The 18,208-nt window shown below is 33.7% G+C and overlaps 1 protein-coding gene across 6 annotated transcripts in view; it reads left to right on the top strand.

The window, feature by feature from the left end:
* The window catches only part of Smad2 (SMAD family member 2), an 87,479-nt gene that overhangs the window by 46,348 nt on the left and 22,923 nt on the right, over positions 1-18,208 (top strand). For 5 of the 6 annotated variants that reach the window (XM_047526269.1, XM_047526266.1, XM_047526264.1 and 2 more), the window contains 4 exons: positions 8,599-8,688; positions 9,715-9,908; positions 10,565-10,699; positions 13,201-13,275. In XM_047526269.1, the coding sequence (XP_047382225.1) occupies positions 8,599-8,688; positions 9,715-9,908; positions 10,565-10,699; positions 13,201-13,275 (494 nt within the window). The remainder of the gene's footprint in view (positions 1-8,598; positions 8,689-9,714; positions 9,909-10,564; positions 10,700-13,200; positions 13,276-18,208) is intronic. The other variant, XM_047526268.1, reaches the window with a different exon arrangement.

Below are 18,208 nucleotides of genomic sequence, written 5' to 3'. Positions count from 1 at the left end.
TCCCCAGCATCATAAAACAAATATTTAACCTTTTTTTTTTTTTTTAAGGATATATTGTTGATTTCACAAGCAGGTACTTTTATTAGCTTAACATTTTCAGTTCTACTCTATCTGTAGTACTTGTAAATAGCTTGCTGTTGTACAGATTCATGCTTTTTGCATTTTGAGCACTGTACAGACATTTCTTTTGGGCTTCCCTTACTATTGTTTAAATGTATAAACACAATGTAGTATGAATTTATGCATATCAAAAGACTAATTTATATTTAATTATGTAGCCACCAAAATTCTAACAATTTGCTGAATGAAATGTACTTCTTTTACATAGCTTGTAGAAGTGAGACCCATCATCTGTTTAGTCTTAAACACTGCTTGATATGTAATAGCTAACTTACAAAGATAATTGTTATTAAATGTTTTGTTGATTCTTAGATGTGCATTTTTCCACTTTTGAGGTACCTCCTGTAAATAAAATTGGAAGTGACTGTTTAAGTGTTACACAAAATAATGTTTTAAAATAGATAGCAGCTTAGATTTATTGTAAGTTATTGACTGTATAAAAGACTTTTTTATAGTTATTTAATCAGTGTTACTTCTAAAATTTTCCTGCACTCTTTTCTTTTAGTATTTTTTTTTTAAGAATTAGCCATAATGGAAGTTACAACTATTAACCAACTGAAAATCTGAGAGATCCAATAAATTTCAAATGTTATGGTTTTAGTATGACTAGAAATATTGTAATCCAGTTTTTGTGCTATGAAAATACATTGAGTTACCAAATACTTTGTTTGCAGGATATGTATACAAGGACCTTTGGGAAGTAAAGAGTCTTGCGTGGAAATACACGATGGTTGTACAGAACCAATTTTGAAGGAAGAGTGGGAGGTTAAAACTTCCTGTTTTAAGCCCTTCAAACAAAGTCTTAAAAATTGATTAGTTTGCAAGGCATATTAAAGAATTACTAATGAAGTCAAAAGGTAGCCAGGCAAAGGCATTTGATGTATGTACATGTGGAAGAAAATCAATACTGAAAGCCCATGTTAGATAGAGGACGTTGTGTCAGAAAGGATCATCAGGACTTAGGCTGGCATGTTATTATTACTTGTCTTTTCAAGTAATAGGACATGGTGAGCTTGAAATGATGTAGAATAGGAATTAACATGCTTGGTTATCTAAGGTTAGAAGCATATTTTATAAAGGTTACTGCCTTGTATTTATTTCTGCAGCACTGTTTCCTTCCTTTCTTCCTCCTCTTCCCTCCTTTTGAACCTAGAGCCTTGAACATGTTTGACAAGTGCTCTACTACTGAATTACACATTCTCAGCCCTTTTAATTTCATTTTGGGATAGAGTCTTACTAAGTTGCCCTGACCAGCTTCAAATGTGTGATCCTCCTGCCTCCAGCTTCCCTAGTGCTGGGATTACAGACCACTGAGCCTATGTATTGTTTTGTTTAACTTTAGTAAAAGGCAATATATTCACATTCAAACATAAATTGAAATATCTTCCCTTCTTTCCCACCCCATGTAACTACTGTTCATCATGCGTGTGTCTCTTTATGCTTGTATAAGCAAATACTTGAAGATCTTTTTAACCTGTCTTTTTTTTAATGAACCTGGAACATAGCATCTTATACATACTATTCTGTGCTTGGCTTAATATATTTTAGAGACCTTTCCATATTAATTCATAGGGAACTTTCTTTATCATGCGTTAAATTACTATGTAATTTATTTAATGTTGTTAGTACTTTCTATTCCGTTTTTTTTCACTTCTTTGAATTATTTCATGTCCATCTCCCTGTGGTACAATTTTCATATGGTAAAGTACATAGATCAGGTGTTTGGTTGAATTAGGTTTGACATTGCATATGCCAGTATATCATAGAACTTTTCAGTTACCCAGAAAATTCTTTCATACTCTATCCCAGCGGTTAACCGGTGTTTGTTTTTCTCTTCTTTCATTTTCAATGTTTTGCCCCTTGGAGAATTTCATGTCAGTGGAATCATTCATTATTTAGTCTTTAGTGTTCAGCTTCTCTTGATCAACAGATTATTTCTGAGATTCAGCAGTGTATCAGTAATTCCTTTTCAACATTGGTTTGTTATTCAAGATCCTTTACATTTCCGTATACATTTTAGATTTGTTTGTTAATTTTATAAAAACACTTGGCTAGAATCATGACTGTAATAGATCAGAATCAGAGATCTTAATCATTAGGGCAAGTAGATATCTTAATATTGATCTGTGTATATAGTGTATCTTTATAATCCTAGTTTAAAAAATACCTTTTAGCAAAATTTTTAGTTCTTAATGTATAGGTCATACAGATCTTGTGCTGAACCTTCTTTCTAGGTATTTTATGTTTTGACATTTGTAATTTCAAAAGTTCAAGTAATTTATTACTAGTGTAGCGGAAACAGTAGATTTTTGTAAATTGCCCTTATATCCTACAGTATTGCTGAATTCACTAGAGTTCTAGAACTTACTTCATAGATTCCTTTTTTTTTTTTTTTTTTAATATTTTCTGTGGAAACAGATGTCCTTGCCCCCACCCCCCAAAATCAGTTACATTCCTTCCCTTTCTATTATTTTTTGTCTTTACTTTCTCTTGTCTTATTATACTGTAAGTACCATCAGATTAGTATTAATGAAATTGTTAATTTGAATTTTTTTTTCTAATTTTGAGTGTTCAATGCAGGACCTAACATGCTAGCATGTGTTCTGCTGCACCACTGAGCTGCATCCCAGCCCAACGTATTTTTTTTTTAAAATATTTTGTTTTAGTTGTAGGTGAACATAATACCTTTATTTTATTTTTATGTGGTGCTGAGGATCGAACCCAGGACCTCATGCATGCTAGGCAAGCACTGTACCACTGAGCCACAACCCCAGCCCCCAGTGTATTTCTTTTTAATATAAATATTTAAGCTGTAAATTTCCCTTTAAGGACTATTTTAGCTTCAATGCCCCTTAGTTTTTTATACTGTAGAGTGCTTATCTTTTATTTTCTAATTTTTTCCTGTGATTTCTTATTTTTAGAGCTTACTTGTGTGTTGTTGATTCTAAAATTTGTTGACATTTTTATGGCCCCATCATGTGGTGTGTATGTTTTTAATATTTCATGTGCATTTACTGAGGCTTCTATAAACATCAGTTAGATCAAGGGTGTTGATAATATTGTACATCTCTTCTAAGATATATCCGGTTTTGCGCGCGCGCGCGTGTGTGTGTGTGTGTGTGTGTGTGTGTGTGTGGTCCATCAGACTTACTGAGATTATTCTGGTTGCCGATTTGTTCATATCTTCTAATCTATCAGTTTTTTCTCCATGCATTTTTGACATCTTTTTTTCCACAAAACTGACGATGGAACCCAGGGCTTTTCTCACACTGGGCAGGCACTCTTTCCACTGAATTACATCATCCCAGCCTTCATCTGTTTTGAAACTCTGTTTTTAGATATCTTCTGATGGATTGACTTTCTTATGAAATGTATTTTTATCTCTTGTAATAGTCTTGAAGTGTTATTATTTCTATTATTGTCTATTGTTTTCCCTTTCTTTCCTTTTTGGGAGTTACTTTTTAATATTTCATTTTAATTTCTAATGTGACTCTTAATTAATATCTCTGGCTTTTAAATTTTTTTTTTTTTTTTTTTTTGGATTACAGTATGAGTCCTATTTGTAACAGTATAGTTACATTTAACATCTATTGATTGCACTCAGGCTACAGGAGGTATTAAAAGTAACTATAGGGCTGGGGAGATAGCTCAGCTGGTAGAGTACTTGCCTTGCAAGCACAAGGCCCTGAATTCGATCCCCAGTACCACCAAAAAAAAAAAAAAAGTAACTATACTGTTAGAAAACATACTTTTGAGTTATTATTCACCAACTTTTTCAGGTATTATTTTTGCTGTAAGTTGTCATCTCCCTTTTATAGAAATTAAGAGAAAAGGATATCACCTCTCATATTTACCTATATACTTAATACTTAACAATTCTTCTAATTTTTTCCCCATGATACTGAGTTTCCATCAGTTGTCATTTCTCTTCATCCTGAAGAATTTTCCTTTAGTGTTTCTCTTTTGCAGACTGATGGAAACAAGTTCTCAGTTTTTGTTCGTCTGAACACTATTTGCTCTGACTTCTTTTAAGAATACTCTTGTCCATTATGAACTTCTAGGTTGAGAGGTTTGTTTGTTTTTGTTTTTGTTCTTGTTCTTCCCTTTTAATTTTGTGTGGCTGTTCCATTGTCTCCTAACTTCCATTATTTCTGATGATAAATAGTTGGTATTTATGCCTCTACGTGTAATGCACTGTTCTGCCTTGGTGTTTTTAGCTAAAGATAAAGCAGACATGATTTAAAGGCAGCAAAATGGATTTTATTCAGTAACCACTACAGTAGGGGAAGGATTGAGTCCAGTGCTGATTTACAGAGGTGACTTAGGCATTGGAGGAAAAAGTAGAGAGTGGGGAGGGTGCAGTGAGCTGGGACTTGGGCAGAGTGAGGGAAATGAAAAATTATAAAAGATAATAAGAGGGCCGTTCACCGAGAATATGGTTAGGCTCATCTGTTACTGAGACTGTTCATTTTGCTAATCAGACTTATTTTCGTTCTTATTAGGTAATTTCTAAGTAACATTTATTGAATTTAGATTGGCAGAGTACTTCTTGATCATTACATTTTGAAGGAATGGCTTTCGGGTCCATGAGGAATAACTGTACTGATTTGTAGGAGATAAAATCTCTCTCAAAGAGATAGGAAGAATTTACAGCGTAAATGCTCTTAAGAAGGGGAGGCTGGTTGCCTGTCATCAGGTGTTGGATGGAACAAGCACCAGGTTTTCTTGGCGGCCTTGATCCTTTACTGACAGGAACTCAAAGGGGATCTGGATTGCCCCAAGGACAATGGCTGCTAGGAACCATGCTAGAGTTTGGTCAAATCTCTTAGTGGGAGGGGTTTGAATGGAGTTATTTTTTTCTGAGCTTTTGCATTTGTCACTACTTCGACAGTTTTGTATTTAGCAGTTTGATAAATGGTGTACCTAAGTATGATTTCTTTTTAAACTTCTTGGTATTCATTGAGCCACTTGGATATATAAATTTAGTGTTTTTATTAACAGTGAAAATGTTTCAGCCATTTTTTTCTGGCTATTTTTTCAAAAATTTTTTTCTGACCTTGACCTTTTTCTGAAACTGTGCTTGTTACTGAAACTTCGTTTTGCTACCCAGTTTTATTTCAGTTCTTTTTAGGTAATTTTTAGCACTTCAGATTATTTGTTTTCTCTCATCATGAGGTTAATTTTCTTATTTCTCATTTTGTAATACCCAGTTCTAGTATTTCTATTTGATTTATTTTTATAGTTTCTATTGTACTGAGATTCCCAATCTGATTTACACAGAGGTGACTAGGTATTAAAAGGAGAATGAGGGAGTAGGGAGTCCATGAACATACTTATTATAATTTCTTTAAAGTCCTTATCTACTAGTTCATCTTGTGGTCTGCTTCTGTTGACTTTTTAATTTTGACTAGAAGTGACATTCTTCTATTTCTTCATGTGTAGTTTGTTTGGGTCGTTGTGTTAGTTTTTCATTGTTGTGATCAAAATATCCAATAAGAACCAATTAGCGGAGGAAAGATTTATTTTGGCTCAAGATTTTAATCTGGTCATCCTGCTCTAGCATTCTGGGACTGAGGTGTCAGAATATCAAGGCAGAAGGGCCTAGTGAGGGCAGGCAGGGAGCGAGGGAGGGGTTTGGAGTGAGGAGAGAAACTCATCCAGGGCATGCCCCAGTGACCTACTTCTTCCAACTAGGTCCTATTCTCCCTCCCCCCAGTAGTCCATTCAGCCATTAATGGATTAATCCATTGATGAAGTCAGAGTTCTCATGATCCAATTACTTTTCCACCTCTGAACACATGAGACTTTGGAGGACATTCTAGATCCAAACCATGACAACCATTACTGAATATTTGAGGTGAAACATTGTAGACTCTGAATTCTGTTCTCTTTGAAGAATGTTGATTTTGTTCTGACAAGTAGTTTGAAGTGATCTCAGAATCCAAGTGGTTTTCCTCTGATGTAGGCAACACCTGAAATTTCAGTTTTTTCAGTTTTCCAAGTGCTGGTTTTAGCACAGCCCCATAATCAATCAGTCAATCAATCAATCTATCTATCTATCTATCTATCTGTCTGTCTGTCTATATATATGGTTTAGGGCAATTCACAGTTTGATGTTTTTCTCCCTGTGAGTTCTTTCTTAATAGTAAAACTCCGTGTTTTTCTCAAGTTCTAGCTCCCCTGTCTTAACTCCCAACTGACAAGTACCCTTAGAACAAGTCCCAGGAGTGCAGTTCTCATCTGTTGCAGTTTTTGTCTTCCATAAGTTGATGTCCTGTCTCTTCAAATTTTGTCTGTTTCTTGTCTTTCTCCAGAAAAGAGAAGTAGTTTTCAAATAGTTACTTGGTTCAGAGTTTTTGTTATCTGAAGAAAAGTTAGCCTAATTAAGGCTACTCTACCATTATTGGAAGGAGAACCTTTACTGTTTTGTGTATTCTTTTACTAATTGATACTTCTTTTATTATTGAGAAGTTTTAGAATCTGGTAGGGCTAGTCTCTATTCTTTCTCAGTGCTCCTGTTCAGTTTCATTTATTTTGGTTTGTTTTTTTGGAATGATATTGTCTGGATCTTGAATTGATAGTTTCATTGAGTTTGCATCAAATGTATAAATTTGTTAGAATTTATAACCCTTTGATAACTATCTTGTCTAGGGATATGTGTATTTTTCTCTTTGCTCAGTGTACTTTTTTGTTTATTATATTCCATTACATAATTTTGACACTTCCATAATTTAAAGCTTTATACATATTTTGTTCTATTGGATTTTGTTATAAATTGGAATCTTGTTGAAAAATTTACCTGATACAAAGAAACAGATTTTTACTAACTAGCCAAACACAGATTTAGTATTTTTAAATATACCTTCAATTTTGTGAAGGGTGTAATATAATAAATGTTAAAACATTAAATATACCCTCTGCTGACAGTCTGAAAGTGGCTGAGTTAGACCTGGAGTCTGAGTTTGTCAGCTTTTAGATTGAGTGCATGTTCTTAACAACTACTAGTTATTTTTTGATTCCTTTCAAGACTTAAGTAAAGCACAGCATAAATTTTTCATGCTCTTAGATTCTTGCTCTCATGTCAGTTCCAGAGTAACTTGAGTGAAGTATTCTTTTTAGCATCATAATAACAGAATAGCCTTCGATCTACACTGTTGTTAATCATTTTCCTTGAATTATTTCCAAAGTAAGAAGAATCTGCTGTATACTATTCATTCCTTAAATTTAGTCACAAGACTAGAATTTAGGTGATTCTGTTGTGACTTACACTATACCGCGCTGTATATTTCTAGTAGATATTTGATAAATACCTTTTAAATAAAGGAACCATTTATACCGTGGTTTTAAAATTGGTATGTTTTTGGTAACTTATATCCTATCAAAAAAGCAAGAGAATCTAAACTGTCTCAAGGCAGTGCAGAAAAATTTCTTAACATGCCTCTCCATCCCTTTATATATTGTTGAGTAGTATAGGGAGCTGGGCATGGCACTTTCCTGCAGCTGTGTTTTCTTACTGTAGAGTATCAGCACATCACACTATTGATGCACTTTGAAGTTTACTAGCAGTGTATTAATTTGGGATTTAATCAGTTGTATGATTTATTTTTAAATGCTTTGAAATGTACCTTCCACCTTCTTGAAATTTTGATAATTTTGTATTTTAGAAATAGAATTAAAAATTTCAGAAATTACCTTAAGACTAGTTTAAAAAGTACAAATGAGAACCTAAGAGATACTGGCAGTCAAATGTTTGATGCCAAAACTTCTTTTTAAACTTTTCTTTTCTCCCACAGCTCAGTAATGACAGGGAAAATAGGAAGAATTATCTCTGGGCTGCCCATGTTATAGAAAGAAATATGAAAAAAAAAATTTAAGGTTGTATACTGTGTTAGAATGACTTCAAAATATACTTCATCCTTTTTTATAGTGATGAGAGCAGTAATAATTTTCATTTAAACTGTGTTTATTGTGTTCAAATAACCTGAAAAATCATAACTTTGGATATGTATCTATTTTAATTGGAATTTTCCCTATTTAAAAAAAAAACAATATTTTGCCAATATCAGTATATTAAAAATAATCAATGTCTATTTTTAGGTAAACCTTTTTTCCAAAAGATCTGATAAAACGAAGCACTTTTAGTAAGGTTAGTGCATAGGTATTAGATCTTTTGTTTTGAGTAAAGGAAATTGGGAAGGATGTGTTATAGGTGTGATGTCATTAAACTAGAGAGCATTGGTGTTCACATTTTAAAAACATAATCATAACTTATCTGAAGTCACATGTTCCATTTTATTGGCTTCCTTCATATAGAAAATATAGTAACGAACACTACTACATGTCTGTGAAAAGTGAAGCAATATATATTTTCTGGGTGAAGGAAGTATTCTGTACATTCTCCATGTTTTACATCATGGTATTTTGAATAACCATGCTTCCATGTTCACATCAATTTTTTGTTTTTCAATTTATGCACAGCACTTGCTCTGAAATTTGGGGACTGAGTACACCAAATACGATAGATCAGTGGGATACAACAGGCCTTTACAGCTTCTCTGAACAAACCAGGTGAATATTCTGCCCTCTATGGAATCTTAGAGATCTTGTGGGAGGGGGGGTGTTTTGGAAGACCTCTTCTGGGTTGCTTAGTATAATTTTGCTTAGGATGTTTCCTTCATGTAAAATAAGGCATAGCATTTAAAATATCATCTGCTTGCCAGTATTAGAAATTTATTAAATGTTTCAGCTAATGTTTTGATCAATGCAATTCTAGTTTTGAATCTCCTTTAAATTATTGTATCCCCTAAAGAATAAGAACTTTGATAACTATATACTCATTTTAGTTCAAGATTAAATTAATATGTTGTTGGCCTAATTTTTAAGCATATACATAACCAGTTTTTGCTAAATTCTTGTTACCATCTAAATCTCATCATTATACTAATACATAGTTATTGAATGAACCCCTTACATCACAATTAACAGTAGGCTAACTTGTTTTTATGTTATCGTTTTAAAATCACCTCATTTTCTTTTTTAAGTATTATCGGTATTTTCCATTTCATCTCATATTCATCACCATCTGCATTTATGTGTGAGCTATATAAACATGCCTCAGTTATCAAAGTAGACAAAACTGAATAATGAGTTACATTAGTCTGAATAAGTTACTGTCACATCATTATTGATATTTGTCATTCTTCCTTTTTGTGACTATTGTTACCTACAGAATTAATGCCCTTTAAAGCATCTTTAAATAAGAGTTTGACTTATTAAAGATAGATGTTGATGAAAAGCTTTCCAAGTATAACCACATGATATTCTTTTAAAAGATCGATACCCCCACATGGTTAGCCTTTCTTTGGCATTTGAGTCATTGACGTGGCATATTGTTAGGAAACATCTGCTAGTGCTGCTGTTTAGACTTTGTCAGATCCATCACAGAGTACACTTTTCTTCCTGGTTCGCACTAAAACTAACTGGCTGTCATTCCGTTATGCTCTTAGTGCATTAATTAGCCTATTTACCTACACCAATTTTTTGTTAGTTTGTTTTTAAAGTTCCCTCCTTTCTTTTCCCCTTGCTTCCCGACAGATCTCTTGATGGCCGTCTTCAGGTTTCACATCGAAAAGGGTTGCCACACGTTATCTATTGCCGGTTATGGCGCTGGCCTGATCTTCACAGTCATCATGAACTCAAGGCAGTTGAAAACTGCGAATATGCGTTTAATCTAAAAAAGGATGAAGTATGTGTAAATCCTTACCACTATCAGAGAGTTGAGACACCAGGTAGGAAAATTACAGGGTTTTCCTGGTTTTGAAATAAATGTCTGAACTTCAGTTTATTTAAGTACTCTTGTGACCAGGGACGTTTTAGGGTAAAAGTCTAATGAGTTATCTGAAATTTAGCATGTTACATATCAGTAACTAAAAAAAAATTTTCTTATTTTTTCAATTTTTATAGAAAACACATTAGATCTGCCAGTTTCTTGGAATGTTACACTATCTGACATCAAAGTGCTCATTCAGGAAATCCACAGATTTGCCATCTGATTAGAGTGAACTGATGTATCTCTGCACCTCTGTGCTGCATTATCTGTTTTCAAGCATTTTACTTTTTTTGGAAGTACTTTTAATGACACTGTTTTTAATCAGCTTTTTCAGTGGAGGTTTATGAACTTTTATGCTGATTTAATGTTACCAGGGTCATGTGGTGCCCCAAAGTATGTAGTAAATGTGAAATTAGAAATTTAAATGGTGGCCAAAATGATAAGTTAAAGCCACGCTTGGATTTGTCAATTTCTTAGTCACTAACACTAAATAGGTAGACCCTAACTTTTGAAAGTTAAACTGCCTCCTTATCCTTTATGAGAACTTTTAATAAGGCCACCCATGCCGATGCTTTTGCTTCTTACCATTAACTCAGGTTTCTTTAACTCTTGCAGTTTTGCCTCCGGTATTAGTGCCACGGCACACTGAGATTCTAACAGAATTACCGCCTCTGGATGATTATACCCACTCCATTCCAGAAAACACTAACTTCCCAGCAGGAATTGAGCCACAGAGTAATTATATCCCAGGTATTTTTACTTTCTGAATCTCCTTAAACTTAAATAGATAAAAAATTCACCATAAGCATTCAGATATTAGTAAATTACAGTTTCACTTTAAAAATGCTCTTGGGTTTTGGATATTAAAGTCTTGATTTGACAAGTGATTATTTTGCAGAATGTTATAAGCTTAGTTTTGTTTGGAGAGAAGTTCTACTTTGTATTTAATTTTCTTTTGAGGGGACTTTCATCAAAGCAAAGCAAAGATCTTAGTAAGTTTTTCTTAGTTGCTGAAACTGAGAGGAATGCAGAATGTAAATAAATGTTTCAGGAAAAAAGTATTCCTGAAACAGATGTAATTAAAAATTTACCAAATAACCACTTTTTCTTAAATAATTTGATAATCTTTGAGGTAAACGTGACTTTTCTAACCTCCTGTTTGGATTATGTCTCTTGTGGGCCTCAGTAATGATGAAATGAAAAAAACTGAACTAAGTTCTCAAATTCCACTTTTTCTCTTGTTGGGTCTCTTTGGTGATCTCTTACTATTTCACAGTATAGTATTTGCCCTTTTAGTTTTTACGGGTTGGTTTGTTTGTTTTAAAGGAGAAAACTACTACCCTGTTCCTTTTGTGTGTGTTTCCCTTTGTTTTTCCCCTAGCAGAAACCGAAGATAAGATAGTAGAATGAGGATTAAGCTACATGCTGGAATTTTCATCATTTTTTTTTCTTTTTTAAATATTCCTCTAATCCATCCTTTATTTTTATTTTATACAACTGTGAAAATATGTAAGGAACTTAACCCACGAACACTAAAAAATGTTTCTTTAGTGTATTTTATCATGGAAAGAGTCCTTATTAATTGAAGACAGTTGTAAAAAGAAAGGAAAAAACTTTCGTTAAAAGGTAGTTTTATAGATGGGAAATGATTTGTTTTAATGTACATTTCTTGATTATTGTTTTATTACAAAAAGGGATTTAACAGTGCTTTTTTGGTTGCTGGCAAATCTGCTTTTTGAGAAATTAGGAGGTAAGAGGAAAGGGTGGGGCACAGTACGACTGAGTAGGATGGGAAGGGAATGGTGGAACTATAAAACAGGACTTCTCCTAGGTAGAAGAATTCAGTCTACCTTTCATAAACTTTAGCTTTGCAGGTGATAGAGGGAAGGGAGGCATTTTAAGTCTTTGATGTGGCAATTTAGTCGTAAGCATACCGTCTTGTAAGATACATACCGAGAAGTTATTTGTAAGGATGTTAATCAAAACTGTAGTGACCTTCACATGTGAGGATGTTTGACCTTTTCTTTGTTGTTGTTGTTGTTCTTTATTACTTTAATTCTATAGATGTCAACAGTCTATAAAGTAGAAAATCAGAAGTGAATTATACCTATTGACTTTTCTGGACAGTGAGACTTTGTCCGATTCCAAGTGATAACAGTCAAAGAATTACTTTTTATTGTACTATAAGAAATTCTTAACATTTTCCCCAAAATGCTTCTAGCTTCATTAACATTTATTAGATAAATAATAATGAAAAAAGGTAAGGAAATACTGATGAAGTATCTTAAGGTTCAGTTTTACTTCTTAGATCTTTAAGACACTGGCGGTTAAACTGGCAAAGCATTTATTAGTTTTAACCTTTAAGTAATGCATAATCATAATTCTTATTTTTGTGTTCTTTATTGTTTGAGTATATGAAGATTTTTATTCTTAAAATTTCAGTATTAAGATTTTGGGATACTAAGTGAAAAATTTGATCAAAACTTTCTGTTAAACTTATGTGGTTAGCTTATTGAGCTACATTGTAAAGAGTTAGTGAAGTGAAGACCTTTAACCACATCTTACTGCTCCCCCTTTGGATAATCACAAAATCCTTTTTAGGTATGTGTTTGCATTTTTTCCAGTTGCTTCACTGTTCAGCAACATAAAGGTTAAACTTTTGAAAACCTTATGATTTTGTTTTTCCTATTTAAAATTACAAGTGATAAAGTTGTTTTTATTTTGCATGAAGCTTATTCAGCTATTCACATTCCTCCTAAATATAAACATTTTGTTCAGAAAACATGTTGGAAATTACACATTAGAATCCACATATTTATTTTCAGGGAGTATTTTGCCTCTGTTTTATGCAGTAGTCTGTAAGTACCCATCCATGATGTTTTAGTTTAAAAACAAAAAAAAAATTGTAGGTACTAATGTCTTTGAACCCTACTGATTCAGGATCAAGTCATCTGGCTCATGCCCCAGATTATGTACATATGAAAGTGAGCCAGACAGGTAAATAATAATGTCAAAGAAAGTATGCCAAAAGAGCTAGATTGTATTACAAGTAGGTTTTTAAGGATTCACTTCCAAGATTTGAATCAGAACCTGAAGCATAAGCCCTTAGTGTCCAATGTTGTTTTTTGTAATAATGTTATATACATTTATTATTTGTTATTTGGGTTGATTCATTGGTTAAGTTTGGTAGATGGTAGAAAATATGATGAGATTACATTGCAACTATACTCAGTTTGTTCTAAATTTTATAGAAACACCACCTCCTGGATATATTAGTGAAGATGGAGAAACAAGTGATCAACAATTGAACCAAAGTATGGACACAGGTAAAAAAAAAAAAAAAAAAAAGTCTTTCAAAATTGCTAAATAATCAGATACACAGTCAATCCTCTGAATTCACAGGTTTTACATCCCTGAATTCAACCAACCACAGATTGAAAATGAAGTGGGGGGAGGCGATTATATCCATATTTATAGACTTTTGGGGTGGGGGTACCCAGGGATTGAATTCAGGGACCCTTGACCACTGAGCCACATCCCCAACCCTTTTTAATATTTTATTTAGAGATAGGGTCTCGCTGAGTTGCTTAGTTTCTTGCTTTTGCTGAGGCTGGCTTGGAACTTGTGATCCTCCTGCCTCAGCCTCCTGAGCTCCTAGGATTACAGGTGTGTGCCACCCCCACCCCCGGCCAGACTTTACCTTGTTGTTATTCCCTAAACAGTATAAGAACTATGTATATAGCATTTATCATGTCATTGTATATAAGGGACTTTGGAATCTGTGTTTTTTGTTATCTACAAAACCAGTTTTTTGTTATCCTAAAACCAGTTTCCTGCAGATATAGAAGGATAACTATACATTCCTTTCATTGTCTGAAACCCACAAGAGATACCCCTCTTAAATTTAGAGAAGTTGAGGAACATGCCAAAAAACAAGAATTTTCTATCTTGATTTAACTGTACCTGAAACATGAAAGGTATTATGTTAAAAATTTAGCATAAACTATTGTGCAGATTCTCTTGGTAGAATGAAAATATAAGAATATTCTTTTTAAGTATTCTATGCTTTTGTTTTAATTAGTTTAAAAATTTTGGAGGAATTTGGGGAATAAGGGATAAGGATCAGCTTTTCAAGACTCTTTTAATTGTGAGTTCTGAATTACAGTCCATTTCCACAGAATACCTTCTAGGTGACCTAATTTGATAGATTTCTGGTATTTAGCTATTATGTCCAAACCATGATGAAGAAAATGTTTTTAACATGTATTAAATATTATATACATCAAAGTTTTAAACCAGTTGTTATGTAATTAAATGTATGACCTATCAGATAACCAGTGAATTTACTTTAATATCATTGTGATTGTCCAGTTGGGTTCATTATACCCTGCTTGTACTTTAAGGATTGGACACTTCAATACAATAACTCCATCAACCTTTCTATATGTCTTAGGCTTACTGTATTCTGCAGGTACAATAACCTAAATTATTTTAAAATGGAGTAACATTGGCAGAGGAAGGAAGATTTTATAATCTGTTGTTTGAATCATTACTTTTTTTGAACACTCAGGTAAAAAATGTGCTATATTTAATCATTTTTATGATTGTTAGGAGTAGCAGGAAGAAAAGTAGATAATCTCATCATCATTGGGTGAGGGTATAGAAAAACTGGAGTCCTCATAAACTGATAGGAATATAAAATGGTTCAACCACTTTGGAATATTTTGTTACTCCTTTAAAAGATAAAATGAGTTGCTGTATAACCCAGCAGTTTCACTCCTAGGTCTACACCCAAGAAAATTTAAACAAATCCACCACAAAACTTATACATGAAAATTCATGTAAGCATTGTTCATAATATTCTAAAAGTGTAAATAACCCATATATCCATCAGATGATGAATGGGTAATAAATGAGGTTTGTCTGTACACATAGACTGTTAATTCAGCCATAGAGATGCTAGTATAGCATGAAGTGCTACAACAAGTATATACCTTGAAATCATCATGTAAGTGAAAGAAACCAGACAGAAAAAGGCCACAGGGACTCCAATTGGTGCACATATATTTGACAGTATAACTGAAACACAGAAGGAACGATTAGATGAGTGTGATAACTGCCTGTGGTGAATGAGTCAAAATTTTAAAATGGAGCCAGGCTTGGTGGTGCATGCCTGTAATTCTAGCAGCTCAGAAGGCTGAGGCAGGAGGATTGCAAGTTCAAAACTAGCCTCACCAGTGAGGCCCTAAGTAACTCAGTGAGACCCTGCCTCTAAATAAAATGTTTAAAAATGGCTGGGGATGTGGCTTGGTGGTTAAGTGCCTCTAGGTTCAATCCCTGGTTCAAAAAAAAAAAAAAAGTGGAGAGTAAGCCCACTCATCTCAAGTGAATTCAGTGTTGGAACTAGCTCTGAACCTCACCCAAATAGTTCTCATCTGTTTCAATGGGGCACTGTTACTGACTTTAGGAATGACACATTTACAATCACATCCTGTAGTGACAATGATGTGAATCTCTCATTCATGGGATGAGATACAAAAAAGGTAATTTAACTAAGTCTTTTGCCCACCACAATTTCTCTCAGGGCGGCAGCACAAAAGACAGTTCTGAGAGGGTGCACCAGGAGTCAAAGGCCAGCCTGGGCAACATAACGAGGCCCCATCTTGGGGAAATAAAGAAAGAAGAAATAGACAGGTCTCAATTTAGATCAGATTTGACTTCAGCTCAACTCTGGTTCATACCTTTCATAGAAGGACATAATTAAATTCATTTTCATACCTTGCTGGGATAGAATAAATTAATATTTTTTAAAGGGCAAACAGAAAAACAAGGAGCTATATAAATCACTTTTTTGCTCTCCCCCACCCCCTACTTTAAAAAATTTCAAACCTTTAAAGATTATATCAGATGTCATAAGAAATCTCAAAGTATGATTAACTTTTGTAGTATTCTGAAATCAGCTTCCTTCCAAGTCATAATGAATTTTAAAAATTTGTTCAAACAAGTATATAGAAAAATAAGTAGATCCTAAGGTACAAATTCCATAGCTCACAGTCTAGGTCTGTATCTTCTAAATGTACTGTGCTTGATCCTGGATATATAAAGATGTAGGTTTAAAAGGTTTTTGAATCTGCATATGTCAGTGAGTTGGATTGGGTCTCCCAAAAGATGTTAAAGTTCTATCCTTCACTACCTCAGAATCTGATCTTACTGATAAGGTCTAAACAAATTAAGGTCAGGTCATACTGAAGTAGGCTGAACTCCTAATCCTACACGACTGGTGCCCTTATAAAAAAAGAAAAGATGCACAGGAAGAATGCTGTAAGAAGGGGGTACCAGTTGAAGTTAGCAGCTGGAAGCCAAACAACAACCAAGGATTGTTGAAGAAACTAGAAGCTTAAGAAAGACATGGAACAGATTTCCCCTGAAAGCCTTTGAGAGCATTGCCCTGCCAGCACCTTGAGTTTAGACTGCTCCAAAACTGTGAGAGAATTGTTATTGTAAAGCCCCCAGCTTGTAGTACTTGGTTAATACCAAGCCCTAAGAAGCTAGTACAGTGAGCAACTAGGATTTGAGAATACACTAATGGCTTATATGCATATAGTTAATTGTAAATTAAATAGGTACTTACAATGTATTAAGCCTTTTAAAGCATGCATTAAAGTTTAGCAATTAAAGGATGAAATTTAAAAAATAGAAAATAAGTTCTAATATTTCTTGAAAGCTAGTCATTTTGTGGAACCCTGCTTAGAAGACCACTTCTCTAACAAATCATATAATCAGGATAGCATGGTAAGACTGAGCTCTAGGAACTGTTTGCTTATCTGTAAAATAGGAATACCTAACTTATAGGGTATTAATAAGGTTAATAGTTGTTAAGCAGTTCTAGCTTGTAGTAAGCACTGTTTAGAGTATTTATAGAAAATGTTAAAGGAGGACTTAATCATTAAAGAAAGGGAAGCAGTTGGTTGTACACATATTTGAAGAAAAATGAGGAATTGAGATCCAGAGATGTAAGCAGTTCACATTCATGGTTAGGATCTTCTCTATAAAATCTGAAAGTAAGACTATTCATCAAGAATGAGGGGTCAAGTTTAAGAACTTAAGATAGTGGTCTTATTGGTTATGCCATTTTTCTACCATGTTTTATAGATTTTAGTGGAGATGAATATCTTCCATTAGATACATTCCTTGCTACACTTTAGTGCTACTATAAATGTATTATTTTTAATTATAAAAATTTTCCAATTGTTTGTTCCTAGGATAAAGAAAGATATTTGGGTTTTGTATATTGATTTCTTTTCCCACATCATTGCTAAATTCACCTTTTGGTTTGAGAATTCTGTAGATTCTTGAGATTTTCTACATGTACAGCCATGTCATAAGGACAGTTTTCCTTCTTTTTTCCCCAATACGTAAGATCTAAGACCTAGTAAACTATTGACTAGAAGTGGTAAGGATGGACATTTTGCATTGTTGCTGGAATACCTTCTATAATTCTTTGTTTAGTGAGATGTTAATTATGGATATTTTATAGGTTTTCTTTTTTATCTAATTGAAAAGCTCCCTTCCATTCTTATGTTTTGTGTATGTTTTATTAATGACTGTTAAATTTTCTCCAGCTCTTTTTCTGTAGCCATTAAGAGGGTTATACAGTTTTACTCCTATTCATTCATTTACATATCTTTGGTGGTGGTGGGGCAAAACCCATGGTTTCATATACTATAAGCAAGCAAGCACTCCACCACTGAGCTCCAGCCCAGCCCTCAACTCCTTAATTCTATATTAGGTAAATTCAACAAAGTGATTTTCTAGTGACAAACCAACCTTGGCTTTATTAATCCTTTATTTATAATTGGATGCAACCAAGATGTTCTTACAAATGAATGGGTAAACCTTCTGTGGTACATCCAGGTGATGTAGTAGTATTCAGTGTGAAGAAGAAAGGAGCTATCAAGTCCTGAAAAGACCTGGAGGAGCATTAAATGCATAGTTATGTGAGAGTAGTCAATCTCAAAGACTATATATTATATGATTCCAACTATATGACATTCTGGAAAAGACAAAACTATGGAGGCAGTAAAAAATTCAAGGGTTACAGAGAAGGGAATTTTAAATACATAACGATAAGGAAGTCAGTTTAGGGAAGTGAAGCTATTTCATGTGATACTACAGTTGGTGGATACATGTCAAAACTCATGGACAGGGTAACACCAAGATTGAATGCTAATGTAAACTGGGAACTTTGATGGTAATGAT

The sequence above is a fragment of the Sciurus carolinensis genome, chromosome 15, assembly GCF_902686445.1.
Source record: "Sciurus carolinensis chromosome 15, mSciCar1.2, whole genome shotgun sequence".
NCBI lineage: Eukaryota > Metazoa > Chordata > Mammalia > Rodentia > Sciuridae > Sciurus > Sciurus carolinensis.
This window is presented reverse-complemented; position numbering and strand designations above follow the sequence as displayed.